Genomic DNA, 14,259 nt, shown 5'->3' with positions numbered 1-14,259 from the left:
TCTTCACTGCACTATGATAAAGAAACTAATTCGAAGTTACATGTTGTGTCTTGCTTTTGGTTTTTGCATTATTTGTAAAAAAATATATATATATATAATATGTTTGTTTTAGGAACTGGACAAGAAGATTTAGCATCTGCTTCTCAAAACAGCGTCAACCTTGTCCAGTCAGACGTCAGCACTCAGCAGCGTCAGGCGGTGGCGCTACAGGTCGGTTACCACACCATTAGCTTTAATCACTAAATGAATCCACCCACACTTCAAATGCTGAATCCTGAATCTTTCATCAGGCAAGTGTTCCCAACTCCCAGCCGTCACCGAGGAGAGAGAAGGTACCGAGCTTAGCTGCTCCTGGGTCATTTGACTATCGCCCACAAAGGGAAACAACAGCAGGTTTGTGAACTCCTCACACTGAATAATAACCAGAGGCGTCTTTCTCACACGTCGCTTTGATTTGAGTTTACGTAGTGTAACTGTTTTACCTCTTCTGCCCAGAGTCCTGCTTCACCTTTCAAACTGTATTTATTAATGGTTACCTACAATGCAAGGATATACTTAAACAAATACCCTTGAATTTTCTAGACTGAGACAAACTTCTTTTAGTGTTAAACTCCTCCCCAGCTGCACTTCTCTCCCCCATCAGCCTCTATTCCAACTCCTGGTTTTGACATCTGTCTATCCTCCATCGTTTCCCTTCCTTCCTTCTTTCCGCCCCTCATTTCCCCTTTTTCTTCCACCCATACTTTTCATTTTGCTTTAGAATATGCAAACAGTGTCAGGCCACCACTGGTCACCAGCAACCCTAAGTTACGCTGGGAGTTCTTCGCTCCGCCAGGTAAATGCTTTATTTATCGGTGGAGCTTAAGGTTCCGCCCTCGAGTGATGGTAGCAGAGGGTTGTACAATACGCAGATACCTACTATTGAGTTGTTTGCTGTGTTCCCGTCTCCTGGTCAGGTTTCTCTTTCTGTCATCACTTTTCTCCACAGGTTCTCAAACCAGCACGTTTTCATCAGCAAATGTCCCATGAGTATTTGGTTTGATCACTTCTAACCATTTACCCTGTGTTTAACTGAAGGTCTGTCTCATACTTTCGTTACAGAAGAAGCAGAGAAAGGCCGTCATGGAGGCGTAAGTAGCATCATTTGCCTGATAAGCCCTGTTACTGCTTCTCATGTGGCTAATCAATGCTTACAATGGGGACCAGTATTTTAGTTTTTAAAAAGAACAAGCAAAGTGTAAAATTTTACATATAAGAATACATGAAAATAGTTAATAACCATAAACGTAACAATTTGAGGAACAGTGTTAGTTCCCAGCATGTTTTACAGTGAGTTCATACAAAGGATCAAAGGAACCCAGTCTTATATCGTGCTTTGTAAGCTCACTGAGTCAGGCCCTAAGCAGGACAACAGGACATCCAGCTGGTCACGTACTGTAGCATGTCAGAGTAGTTTCCTTACATTTGAGCTCATCTCTCTTTCTCTGTCTTATCTCTCCTTAGTAGGAGTCCTTTGGCTAGCATTGGAGTAGTGCTGTTGTGGTAGAGCAACTATTTCTGTCTCCTTCCCTTCTTTTCTCTTCTCCTGTGGTGGATGTGTTTGCACATTGGTGTGCGTGTGTGTGTGCGTGTGTGTGTGCGTGTGTGTGTGCGTGTGTGTGTGTGTGTGTGTGTGTGTGTGTGTGTGTGTGTGTGTGTGTGTGTGTGTGTGTGTGTGTGTGTGTGTGTTTGTGCGTGTGTGTGGCTTCATGGTTGGGTGAGACTGTATTTGTGTGTGAACTGGTCGCGGCTGGATGTACTTGTGTGCATGAGTACCAGTGACGTTGCATGTTGATGTGTGTCTGTGTGTTGGGATCCACCAGGTGTCAGTCCTGGTGTTGCCCCAGGCCAGGCGGGGTGACCGCTGGTCTTGGGACCCGGATGAGGAGCGAAAGCGTCAGGAAAGGTGGCAGCAAGAGCAGGAGCGCATGCTGCAGGTACATAGTATACCTCAAAGGCTAGTGCATGAGTCTGCAGGGTCAGGGGTTCAAACCTGCAACCTGACTGCCATGTCAAGTGCAGATCGCTCCTGACATAAAGATGCACAGTCAGCTTATGTTGGGTGACTACATTTTATTACTACTTGCAAAGCTTCATTCACATGTTTCATATTCTCTAATCATGCTTTGGCCACTAGAGGGCAGCATTGTGCAGTAGAGGAACCTTGAGGTGGGGTTTCATCCCCTCAGTGAATCCATCCCATGCACTCACACAGATGAGCACTGTCCAATGTTGCTGCTGTTGCTGCTGCCCAGATCACCCTCTCCCTCCTCAGCCAGTAAATGGTGTGTGTAAATCTGCATGTTTCACCTTTTAAAGGATTAATTGGAATCCATGATATACTGTTCTCATTTATGACAGATAAGTGGGGAACCAACAATAGTTTCAGCACAGGTCTCTTCTTTATACTGTTTGAGACGAGAGCCACTGTAACTGATGGATGTCTGGTGCATCAATGTGCTTATTTACCTGCCTGACCTTGTCTGTGTGCCTACATCTGTTTTAGTCCTCAACCTCCTGATTTCTTTCTCAGTCTTTAGTTTAGACTTCATGTAGGATTCCTGCACCAGTTAAACCATTTATCATAATGAAATGTGATTTTTATCTAGTTTTTCTAACTTACTGTTATAAGGATATGCACTAATAATCTGGATTTGGACTTTTTAAACCCAACTGGTGCAGGAACCCTGTGTTTAAATGTTCTCTGCCTTTTGTCTGCGCTGCCATCTTCTGGTTTCTGTTTGTCGCACCTTTATCTTTAAGCAAGTATTGGACCAGAGTCAACTCAGGCATAACAGAGGAATAGCAAGCTACCTTTGAGTTCAAGTCTCCCAAGTCAAGTGCATCTCACATGGAAAGTGTACCTAGTTAACAATTTATCAAAGCAGATACTTCAGTTGTTGATAAAATTATGTATAGAATGCACTAGATGAGGATTTTGTATCAAAGACTTTAAAAAGCACCTCACTTTTGATGCCAGAAAAGTCTCCGCATTATCCTTGTTTTTCTGCCAAAAATGTCCACCTGCAGGCAATTTAGCCTTCCTCCTTGTTATATGTCACGTCTCTGTATCCATGGCAACAGGAGAAGTACCAACAGGAGCAGGAGAAGCTAAAGGAGGAGTGGGAGAAAGCACAGAAGGAGGTGGCAGAGGAGGAGAGGAAGTACCACGAGGAGGTGTGTGTTTGATACATGGGTGCACGTTACACCTGTGGTGGGTGTGGGTAACACATCTTTAGTCCAGTTTTGAATCAGAAAAGCATCAAGAGTATTAACTGGAGAGTTACAATGAAAATATATGAATTAAATCCAAGTGTATTGCTTTGCTGAATGTGCTCTTTTCCCTAATCTTAAACCGTCCTAACGCTCCAATCACAACAGGAGCGTAGGATATTGGAGGAGACTGTGGCGCCGCTGACTCCCTGCTCCTCAGCCCTGCCGTCCCCCAGCCGAGGGGAGCTCTCCTCCACCTCAGAGCCCCAGGACACCATCGTGCGTTCACTGGCCGACTGGGAACGCAAGCAGGAAATGTTGAAGAGGCAGTCGGTAAGTAATTGGTTATAAGTAGATTGTTAGGATGCGGGAGGGCTTCTGTGTAACGCAGGTAGAGATATTTAAGTGAGCACAACGTTCACCATTTGTTTTGTTTGTCATCAGATTCCACAGAGGGGGAGCACGGAGAGTGTGGAATGGAAGCGAAGAGAAAATGACAGGACCAGTGACATCAGCACTGCTGACGACAGCATGAAAACAGGAAGAAGGTTGGCAAACGCTGTTTTATTCTAGCAACTGGGGCTAAAAATGCTCTGATGCTACAGTAAATAGCTCCAGTAATGTCTCATCTCATGTCTCATGTGCCGCTGACACAAATGTAAAAGGTCATTTAGCAGTAGTAGAAGTCAGTCAAAGAACATGTCAAACATTAAAAGCTAAGCTACAATGTGACACTTGTTTCTGTCTGACATCAATGTAAGTATTTTTAGCGTTGTTGTCGCTCTCATGCTCAGCTTGGTGAGTCAGAGCAGCAGTCAGACAGACAACCTTGGTCACAGTCTGCAGAATGGCCAGAAAGCGCCCGCGATGCCTCCGGCCAAAGCTTCGACTGCGCTGAAGAAGCAACAAGAGCTGTCAGCCGACAGGAGCAAAACCAACCGGCCAGCGGGAGAGCGGAGGTGCGTGTGTGTCTGTGTGTGTCTACTATTGCAAAAACACAGTAGGGTAAAACTAACCTTTCTCACGACTGTCTGAACCCAGCTCACGTTCCCTATTAGTGGGTGAACAACAATCCAACGCTTGGTGAAATCTGTGTGCGTGTGTTTCAGAGAGGAAGAAAATACTCCCCTCTCTCCAAGTCTTTTTAGGACCATACACTTGGCCATGAACCTTTTGATGTTGATATTGATGTTACAGTACGTGTGTGTGTAAAACAACACACTGCAGCACAATTGGTGCTGTGGACGCAGCTTTGAATGTGGATGTGCTTTGAACATTTATTTTGTAAATCAGTTTTATTTTTTTTAGCTGTATTGATTCACTTTTCACGCATTTCACATTTTTAGTTAATACCAGATACAGTAACTGTGTGTTTTTGCAGCACCTTCACTTCGCTGGTTTGTCCAGCAGGTGGTGTCATGTACTTGTAATTTTCTTCTTTCTTTTGCTTCATTGTGGTTCTTCTGTGTTTAAAACGTTATCGTTAGAGTCACTGGTTATAAAAACTTGTACAAGACCTATCTAAACAACAACATGTACGTGGCTCTTGTCCTGTCTCTGATTGGTTGCTGACCGACTCTGGGAGCCAATAGTGTGACTGCGTCTGAGTGTCATCCTCATGTTGCATGTTGCTGTCCATTTCCAGGAGTGATGCTCTTGATAATTCCATGAGCCACAGCTCATCAAAGCCCCCCACAGCATGCCCAGAACCCCCAGACACTCAGCCTCCAGCACCCAACAGGTACTGCATCCCAACAGCCCGCCTGGAGGGAGGGGAGGGGAGGGGGCGGCTCATTTCTGCATCGTCATTTTCTGCATTGCTGCCTACATTTCTCCACCCATCCCTCACCCTGTGCTACCGCAGCATTCATCTGCCTTCCGTCTGCCTGGAATTGTAATGCAGTCAAAGGGAGGCCCCGCTGCAAGCGTGGCAGAGATATTTTGTGTTTGCCTGCAGTAGCATTAGGTAAAAGGAAGAGAGGAAATCAAATACAGCAGCAGTAACAGACCACCTGAAACGCTGTGAACCAGACCGTGGACGACTGTCAAGTCCTCATTGTTCTTCTCAGTGTTGCTTTTGAGATGTGAGTCTGTGGATGTGTAACACTCCTGATGGAGGAAAAGCCTCATTTCCCCTCTATCTAAATCTCCAGTGTTATGAAACGCTGCAAAGCTGCTTATTAACTCTTTTTAACTATGATTAAACTGAGCTCTGAAACGGACCTGTGCGTCAAAACGACCTGTCTTTGCCTCCGTGTAGGTCCGTCAGTGGGAAGAAGCTGTGCTCCAGCTGTGGCCAGCCGTTGGGGAAGGGGGCAGCCATGATCATAGAGACTCTCAGCCTTTACTTTCACATACACTGCTTTAAGGTTGGTCCGAAGACGTAGAAGTACCCTTTACGGCGCAGGGGCTCACAGAAGTGATCCATAAACATAAATGACGTTAGCATTTTATTAAATGTCCGCCTCCTTCCCTTTAGTGTGGCGTGTGTAAAGGACAGTTGGGAGATACAACCACAGGGACAGACGTCCGGATTAGGAACGGTCTCCTCAACTGCCACCAGTGCTACATCCGCTCCCGCTGTGAGTACACACACACACACACACACACACACACACACACACACACACACACACACACACACACACACACACACACACACACACACACACCTTCCCTCCACATCCCAGACAGTCTCAGATGTTTAGAATTTTTTACCATCGCTAAACTGTTTGCACCTGTCTATCAAACGCAGAATTTAATCATAACAGTGGAGGTCCTATTACCAAGTTACCAAGAAAACCAACCAAGCGGAAATAAATAAGAACTTCTGCAAAATTCTCATAAAAAAGGAATTTATTCATTCTCTCATTATTTTCTTCCAAGTAAATGTGACAGTGCTGTATAGCACAAAACACTTAACATCCGTATCAAATGTTTCTTCCTTATTGCAGCCCTGCTGTGAAGCTGATAAGATGAGTGTATTTTAATATGAAATGATTTGCCAGTGCAGCTTCAATAAGAGTGAAGCAGGTCGGGCAGGAGAAGAAACTAGTGAGCAGTTTGTAGAGGATGTAACTTTCTCTTTCACCTAAACTAAACATGAGTAAAGACCCTTAGTCGTCTTTGAATAATGCAGCTCATCAGTGACTCCATCAAAAGGCACTTCATGATGAAAATAATAATAATGATAATAATAATATTTTATTATGTTATTTTTTTATTATTATTACTCATTATTACTGTTATAGAGCTCACATTGACCTTGAGATTGCACATGATCGCCATGACGGTTTTTACTTTTTGTTTTTTCCTTCAAGCGGCCGGACAACCAACCACGTTGTGAAGCTCCGCAGCAAAGCACAAGGTTCATGGACGAACAGCCCTGTTTTAACCCGATTATCACGTCCTTCGCAGCATGTCGGGATCTTATACATCCTCTGCAGCTCAGTAACCGCTGAGGAGTCGTCATATGAGCCAAACAGGGACCCGAGGACACTCAGATGTTCAAAATATATATGCCCATCGTGTATGTCATCTGATACGTGAGTGAAATCTGGATTTGATTGGTTCTTGTGCCACTACAGACTCTGTTTCATCACGCAGCATGTGAGACTGTGGCGGCCATGTTGGGAGAACAAAACCCTCACATGTACAGATGCTTCAACCACAGGAGGGACACGCTGACGTACTGTCAAAGTGAAGAAATAAACACGGCTTTCATGTCTTGGTTAAGTAGAATCTGATTCCATTTTCATTATTGCCATTTACCATTAATGAACGCAGTAGAACACACGGCTATTGAGCTGCTTCATCTAGCTTCCATTTGGTTTCATTTACAGTGATAAGAATCCAAAAGCAAGAAGGAAAAGTGAATGTGTGATCAGGCAGCTTCTATTGGACTTTAATCATCTAATCAGTCAGAATGGGTTCAAATGTTTTTATATACGCAGTTTTCATAAATATGCAGTAAATGTTGCTTTTACTCATTGTTTAGATCAACAGCTGCAGTATTTACAGGAGGAAGTCACTGTTGTTGTCCCTCGGCCCAAATAGAGACCCTTTTATCACTACTCCCCTCAGATTTAAATGAGCTGCTAATATAATCTCTCTCTCTCCATGTAGTTTCATCCTATGGAGTGACTTGTGAGCTGTTGTTGTGCGTTTGGGTCACAGCGAGCTGTTCCTCAGCCAGACCGTCAGGTTAGAGAGTACCAAATTTAATGTGCCTTAGAAAGCAAAGCGCTGCAGAAACACCTGCTACACCCGGTTTAATTTTTTTATTTCTGGGATGGTGGGAGGGATTTGGCCAAATCTGAACCTTTGCGCTGCAGAAGGCTGCAGTCCTTCCTGCACCCTGCTCTCCATCACCTCATACTGTTTTTTACACATCAACAACTCGCTTAGTTCCACTCTGCTCTTTTGTTATTTGCAGTGATAAATGCAATGCAAAGATTAAACGTACACGTTTATCTGGAAGAATGCACAGTATAGATTATATATACTTCAGGGGAAAGCATTGATTTTTACTTTGAATGTTTTATTCTAGAGCGATATAGACTTATGTGCTATTATAGGGTAATTTTGATATTCTGAGGTAATTCTGATAATTGCTCACTAGTAGAACATTTATAGAAGTAACACAATCACCAGTACACGTTACATGTAGTTAAAGAGCAGACATCACATGAACACACATACCAGCAGCAGTTGCACCTGTGCAATATTTGTTTGGATGAAAACTAAAGAGCTGGACATTTTAAGTCACTACGAGAAGAGCTCGGTTCTGTATCGTGGATATTAAATACAAATGCACGTTTAAGCCTAAAACCAAATGATTTGCTGTATGAAAGTAAACTCGCTGAACTGCGTCTTGTAGCCAGGCTTCCCACTAGCTTCATCTCTGATCTACAGTATTTTAAGCTTATGTTCCCGTTGTGTATTTTCCTTTTAATCCTTATTTAGTCCATGAGTAAATCTCGGCAGAGTCTCATATAGCGGGATCTTTGAGACGGTGCTGTGTCTTCTTAAACGGATGGTGGGGAGTGAAAACCTTTACGTCTCTTCTGTATTTATTGTAATATTCACATGAACACTATTCAGAATATAGATTAATTTGATGTTTAAATGCAATTGCATTTATAGCGTACTCTATGTTTATAAATAAAATTATATAAATTAAAATCCAGCCTTTCATGTCTGTCATTGTGCAATAAGCTCGTTTATTCGCGAATCTGAGGACCTTTACGGATATTATCCACCCCAACAAAGTTAAAACTGTGCCAAAGTCGTTCGTTTTCGCATTTGTCTAATTTTATAGACCTACGTTTGTCGTTGTAGAATTGACTATTAAAAAAACATGATTAAAGCAACTAATATTAAAGTAACTAACGCGTAAAGCAGAACAAGCAGACGTTCCAGGGAATTTTGATTTGTGAGAATGTTATATTCTATTAAGATTAATATTAAGATAATTTGTTAATGCTCTGGAAGCAGAAGGTGCATGAAACTAACTCTAATAACGATATAATTCCTCAGCTGGATCGTGATTTGGTTGCAGAATGCTCTGTTGTTTATTCTAGTGTTTCCGGGTAATTTAAATTTTTACCTATATTTTCATTAAATGGAAATAAATATTGTCAATTCTGCATCTTGGCCTCAAACGACGAGAGAAGTTTTAAAAATAAAACATGACAAAGCATCTTGAACTATTGTTTTTTTTTTTTTTTATCATCAACAACCATTTCAATGGTACACCTGGAAAACTATGTGCACATGTAGAAATATTTCCTTCTTAAATATAAGCATTCATTACCTACATATAAATAACTTTCAGATCCTGGACAAAACATGTTACATAATGCTCACAAAATGGGAGAGAAATCATCTTAAAATCAGACAAAGAGACAACATGCAAATTATACAGAAATAAATACAATGTTTGCATCCATTCCCTTTTTACCCAAAATAAATTTTTTCGAGGGAATTTTGTAAAACATCAAAAAGACTTTTCGTATGATCGCTCTACAAGGGAGTATGACCTATGGTTCAACTATAGGAGACAATAATACGTATTAACACTATACAATTTGAGCCACAAAAACACTGCCGTAGAAAGACACACAAAACATACAGATTTCCTGTCAGAGGTGAACATTGCAGTCGTTTGTGCCTTTTTTTCTTCGAGGAAATAATTTGTGTTTATATCGATAATTTAAAGAAACTAAACTCTCAGCAGCCCTGGAAACAAAACCGCGGCCGCAGGAGGCCTCTTCCACGCAGCAGGTCGCGTCTGCGGACGACGCGTCACAGCTTCAGACGGCGCGTCCTCGGCGGGAATCGAACGTCTCTCGCAAACAAAGCAGCTGTTGAACTCTGACATTTGGGGCTGAAGGAGGCTCCGTCGCTCTCTGGTGCCATTGCGCGTTTCCAGCGCGCTGACGTCTGTTTGTATAAAAGTGTCTTCATCCTAACGAGTCACTCCAGCCGTGTGTTCCTGCCTCCTAAAATGCTTTGCGCTGAGAAATGGCCTCTTGCTTAGAATGTACGTATGGTACCGGCTGATTGATGGAGTTCGTTCGGTAAATTGTTTATTTTGAATCTATCAGGAAGCACGTGAGCCGTCTCGCACTTGTTTAAACTCTATGTTGTTGCTATGAGACTCGTTAAGGTGGGTATTTATACAGAGGTTGTGTCAGCTGACCACAAGAAACGACGCAAAGCATAAAAACAAAATAAAAGCGTTGACGCCTCGTTAACTGCTTTTAATTGTCCGTAAGTCTTTCCAGTCTGTGGAGGGGGGTCGCGTCTTTTCCTCTGCTGTTCTCGCCCCTCGCCGTAAAGCCTTATTAGAACATGCTGGTTTTTACTAGAGTGGCTTTGGCTCCGTTCTGTCTTTGCAACGACGACAGTACGCTGGCGAACGGGCCGCCCAGTGAGTCCGGGATAGAGGTGATGGTCCCCGGGGCGGTGGCCCAGCCTTGACTCGGTGCCGTCACGCCCATCCCGGCGGACACGGACGTCTTGACTTGGTCCACCGGTCCGTTCCCGGAGGTGTTGACCTGGCCTCCGGTGGGGCTCGGTCCGCCGCAGTTGGAGGTGGGCACCGGGTTCGGTCCCGGTCCTCCTGTGCTGTCGGGGTCAGTGGATTTGGTCTCTTTGCTGTCTTCGTCCCTGGAGTCGGACTTCTTGCCGGAGCTGGACTTGGCCGCAGCCGCAGCAGCTGCAGCGGCCCGCTCCTGCTTGCGAAACTTGGCGCGTCGGTTTTGAAACCACACCTAAAATGAAGAAGGGTTCAATTTGAAATGTTAAACCGCTGAACGACTTTGGAATTTGAAACTAGTGCTGCCACAGACATGCATCTTTACTATAGATGGTGAATTGTTTCCTTAACCATTTGACTGTAAATACGTTTTTAACTTAAACCTGTTAAATTAACTTTTAAATATAATAGGAACCAAATATTTCTCATTTGCATCATAAATCCGCCAGTGCTAATCGTGCGTAATGGTGCGTAACGCGCGCCCGTGGAGAGGCCGTGGCTGCGGCTGCGTACCTGCACTCTGGCTTCAGTCAGATCGATTTTGAGCGCCAGCTCCTCTCTGGTGTAGATGTCGGGGTAGTGCGTTTCAGCGAAAACCCGCTCCAGCTCCTTCAGCTGGGCGCTGGTGAACGTGGTCCGGATGCGCCTCTGCTTCCGCTTCTCGTTCAGTCCGCCGTGATCCGTGAAGAGTTTGTAGGGAACTGAAAGAGGGAGATGGAATGGAAGCGTGAGGTGTGCGCACATATGAGCGTGTGTAATTGTAATGTTGTCAAATGGAAGTTAATTCAAATCCGATATTTTGTTTAAAATCCGGTTAAGGGCGCTGGGCTAAAGTTTCAATTCCATTAAGTCCTTGATTCGCTGTGAATTAGTTCTGAATTGATAACGCCGCTGACCCGTGATGCGGTTAATTGTAACGTTAAACTAATTGTTGCTTCTCGGATCGAGGCTCCGGTTTGAAAACTTGTCATAATGTTCCCGTCCGCCCGGCTTGTTGCTACTGTAACTCCAATTCGGTGTCAATAATGAGCTTTAGTCTTTGGTTATCTAATTATTTTCGAAGCTTTATGTCTCATCGCAAAGTAAATAAATTATGCCTATCATTTTGGCAGCTTAAGATAATTCTGTTGGCGGTTTTGGGTGTGACTGGGATAGTATAACCCCGTAACCGAATTACCGCTTGCCTGCAATCGCTTCTAACGTGATAAATTCTTTCATTTGTGTAAGCAAATTTCGTTTGGTAAATACTAAACACATTTCCATTTTCAAATGCAATCAAGGCGTCCTATAATACGCGGGGCTGCGGCTCCGGAGCTGCTGCTTACCTGCGGCGTACGGGCTGCTCTGGTGGTCTCGCAGCGTCCCCAGGCTGCAGGACCCCGGCGTGAGGGACGGGCAGCCGGAGGTGGCCCCGAAAGTGGTCCTGATGGGATTGTACTGGAAGCCACTGGCCTGACTGCACGAGCTGAAGTCCGCATAGGCCGATGCCAAGCTCGTCGTGTCCATCCCGGCCATACATGACTCGTAGGCAGAGGAATTTAGGTAAGAATACTCCATTTTATACATTTGAGAACGCTCGGTGGAGTTAGAAAGCTGCACCTCCCGGGAAAAATCTCAAATAAAAAAAACACCCAAAAACGGGGCTGGGAAGAAAAAACAACAAAGAACAAGACTGACGAGAGCGCCCGGTCTGAGATGGGGGGAACGATGGCTGGTTGGGTTTGAACTGGTTGGAAGGAGGCTGGACGGTGGGTAGATGTTCACTGCTCAGCGCCTGCTCCAAAACTGGCCTCCTTTATAGGAACCTATCCCTGTTTTATGAAAAGCCCCCTAAGAGCCGCCTAGCCCGAGGTCTCTAGAGCATATAGTCCTCATAATAAACTTGGCTCTTTCCGCTTGGACAATAGCAAAGCGTTTGGTCTTATTGCTAGCGCTTTTTTACATGACAATAACTCATCAGTCTATTGGGCTGGCACTGGGGGCCCGGGCTGTCCAACCTCCCTATCATTGATCCCCTGCATCTCTAATTAGAATTTAATACCACGCCATTACGCACCCCTCCACCACCGCCTCCACCCCTCTCCCCGTCCACCCCACTCCTTTCCAACCACCATCTTGCCCTTTAATTCAATCACACCACTTGGAAATAATGAAAGTTGGGTGACGATTCTCCCTGATCCAATTTTCTCCAAGCTTTTAAGCCTTTTAAGCGACCGTATACCTTGGGCAGGATTTCACATAGTATTCCCCCTCTGCCTCTTCTTTCTGCCCGTCTGCTCCGGATCTTTTCACCGGGTTAGACTCTGGTATTTCAACAGTTCTACCTGGCGCAGCGACGTGTTTTGCGGATTAAACCCAAGGACCCGTTTAGATTCAAAATCACTTGGTTAAAAAAAATAATCACCTTTTCCACCTGCACCTTGTCGCGCGCCAGTGCGCGGGTTTTCAGGTAACAATCACATTTGCACCAACTGTGTGACTGATTTTCCTTTTCTTCCGTTAGAAAACAAGCGCGCGCTCCGCGCGCAGGTCGGTGGCTCGTGCTCAGGTGTTTCCCCTGTGTGTGTGTGTGTGTGTGTGTGTGTGTGTGTGTGCGCACACAATCACATTGATAATGCAGAGCTACGGGCAGCTACGGGCAGCCACGAACACGCGGCCACCTTTGTTTTGATGCTCCACGGGCTGAGGCAGCTCCTGTTTATCAGGTTGGACTTTTGCATCTGCAGGTTGTGACGCTGCAGCAGCTAAAACAGACGTGAGAGTCAGAAATTGTCAGCATGGGTTAAAAGTCTGAGACGCTGCAATTTCATGCGCAGTAATAAACACGTTGACTTGTTTTGTTTTGGTTATATTAGTTTCAATTTTTCCCAAATAAACACATTTTCCCAATTCTGTGCCTGCACTAACGCGACATCATCTCTGCTAAACTTCCGGGTATGTTTTTATGATTAAAACGAGTTTATAATTCTCTTTATTACTTTCATTATTTCGTTTATTTGCCAAATAACATCTTTGTAATGGAAGTAACGAACTGGAGGAGCAGTCATCGGACCTCTTAGGCTCAATATTGGCTGAGTGCTTAATTCGGTTTGTGTAATAAGGTGAAGCCTTTTCTATGGCGCTCGCGCACTCGCCGTGTTTCTACCCTTTCACTGGATCGAGTTCAAGTCCTCGTTTCAGGCTGCGGGTTTGTTCTCCCCCAAATTATCGAAACACAAAAAAGGCGCAGCAGAAATGACGGCGCGTCAATTAAATTTAGCAGATGAGTGTTCGGTGTCTGAATGCGTTGACTGATGTTTAAGTGATTGATCCGTGCAGAAATGTCCTCGTTCTGTGGCCCTAAACTAAAACGTGCCCATAGTATTCTTCTAATGATTGTACGTGATGCTGGTAATAGTGATATCACCGTTTATAGTATTTTTTTTATCTTACGTTGCCTCAGTCCTTTCGGTTTTATTACAGGATTATTATAGATCTGCTCTTTTTTCCTGTTTCTGGAGCATCTCTGGTTTATTTGATTTTATCGTTTACAATATTGATTTATTTTCTATTTCATCATGACTAAAGAAGAATTAAAACATATTACATGGATATTAATTTAATAGACTGCAGAGGTCCAGGTGAGTTAAAAATATTATTTTAATCTCACACCTTGTTTCAGACACGTGTGTCATTATTTCCTGTGAGAAACGATGGAATATTTCCCCAGTCATCATTATCAGCTGGTTTTGTATTTGCAGAGTGCAGCCCAGCAGCAGGGTTTTTATTTCTGATGCAGCTCCCTCACTTTCTCGCGTTCGCCATCCATTATTTTTCCCCACAATCGCTGACGTGTTGCGGCCCGTTTTCCCCTTTTCTTTCGTGTGCGCATTGTCTTTTCAGAGATCAACAGTTAATTCTTTCTTGACACAACCCGGTCCCTATTATGTAAATGTTTTTTCCCCCTTTTCTACACACGAGCTGGG

At 44.1% G+C, this 14,259-nt stretch overlaps 2 protein-coding genes across 14 annotated transcripts in view; one reads left to right on the top strand and one right to left on the bottom strand.

Annotated features, from left to right (window-relative positions):
- Positions 1-8,436, top strand: part of LOC114864064 (LIM and calponin homology domains-containing protein 1) — a 46,912-nt gene extending 38,476 nt beyond the window's left edge. For 8 of the 13 annotated variants that reach the window (XM_029164682.3, XM_041072613.2, XM_029164687.3 and 5 more), the window contains 13 exons: positions 113-210; positions 291-393; positions 761-835; positions 1,102-1,130; positions 1,863-1,976; positions 3,124-3,216; positions 3,421-3,585; positions 3,697-3,800; positions 4,047-4,211; positions 4,898-4,993; positions 5,513-5,621; positions 5,732-5,834; positions 6,573-8,436. In XM_029164682.3, the coding sequence (XP_029020515.1) occupies positions 113-210; positions 291-393; positions 761-835; positions 1,102-1,130; positions 1,863-1,976; positions 3,124-3,216; positions 3,421-3,585; positions 3,697-3,800; positions 4,047-4,211; positions 4,898-4,993; positions 5,513-5,621; positions 5,732-5,834; positions 6,573-6,598 (1,280 nt within the window). In that variant the 3' untranslated portion in view covers positions 6,599-8,436. Of the gene's footprint in view, positions 1-112; positions 211-290; positions 394-760; positions 836-1,101; positions 1,131-1,862; positions 1,977-2,176; positions 3,217-3,420; positions 3,586-3,696; positions 3,801-4,046; positions 4,212-4,897; positions 4,994-5,512; positions 5,622-5,731; positions 5,835-6,572 lie in introns of those variants that run through there. The other 5 variants (XM_029164684.3, XM_029164683.3, XM_029164685.3 and 2 more) reach the window with 5 other exon arrangements.
- Positions 8,437-8,953: 517 nt separating this feature from the next.
- phox2bb (paired like homeobox 2Bb) lies at positions 8,954-12,646 on the bottom strand. The gene is made up of 3 exons (XM_029164691.3): positions 11,620-12,646; positions 10,808-10,995; positions 8,954-10,529 (listed from the first exon to the last, which is right to left on the bottom strand). The coding sequence occupies exons 1-3, from the start codon at positions 11,858-11,860 to the stop codon at positions 10,101-10,103; spliced, it is 858 nt and encodes a 285-aa protein (XP_029020524.1). The 5' UTR covers positions 11,861-12,646; the 3' UTR covers positions 8,954-10,100.
- Positions 12,647-14,259: the final 1,613 nt, after the last annotated feature.

Source organism: Betta splendens, chromosome 10, assembly GCF_900634795.4.
Source record: "Betta splendens chromosome 10, fBetSpl5.4, whole genome shotgun sequence".
In the NCBI taxonomy this organism is placed as follows: domain Eukaryota; kingdom Metazoa; phylum Chordata; class Actinopteri; order Anabantiformes; family Osphronemidae; genus Betta; species Betta splendens.
The sequence above is the reverse complement of the archived record's forward strand: the minus strand, read 5'-3'. Positions and strand labels throughout refer to the sequence as shown.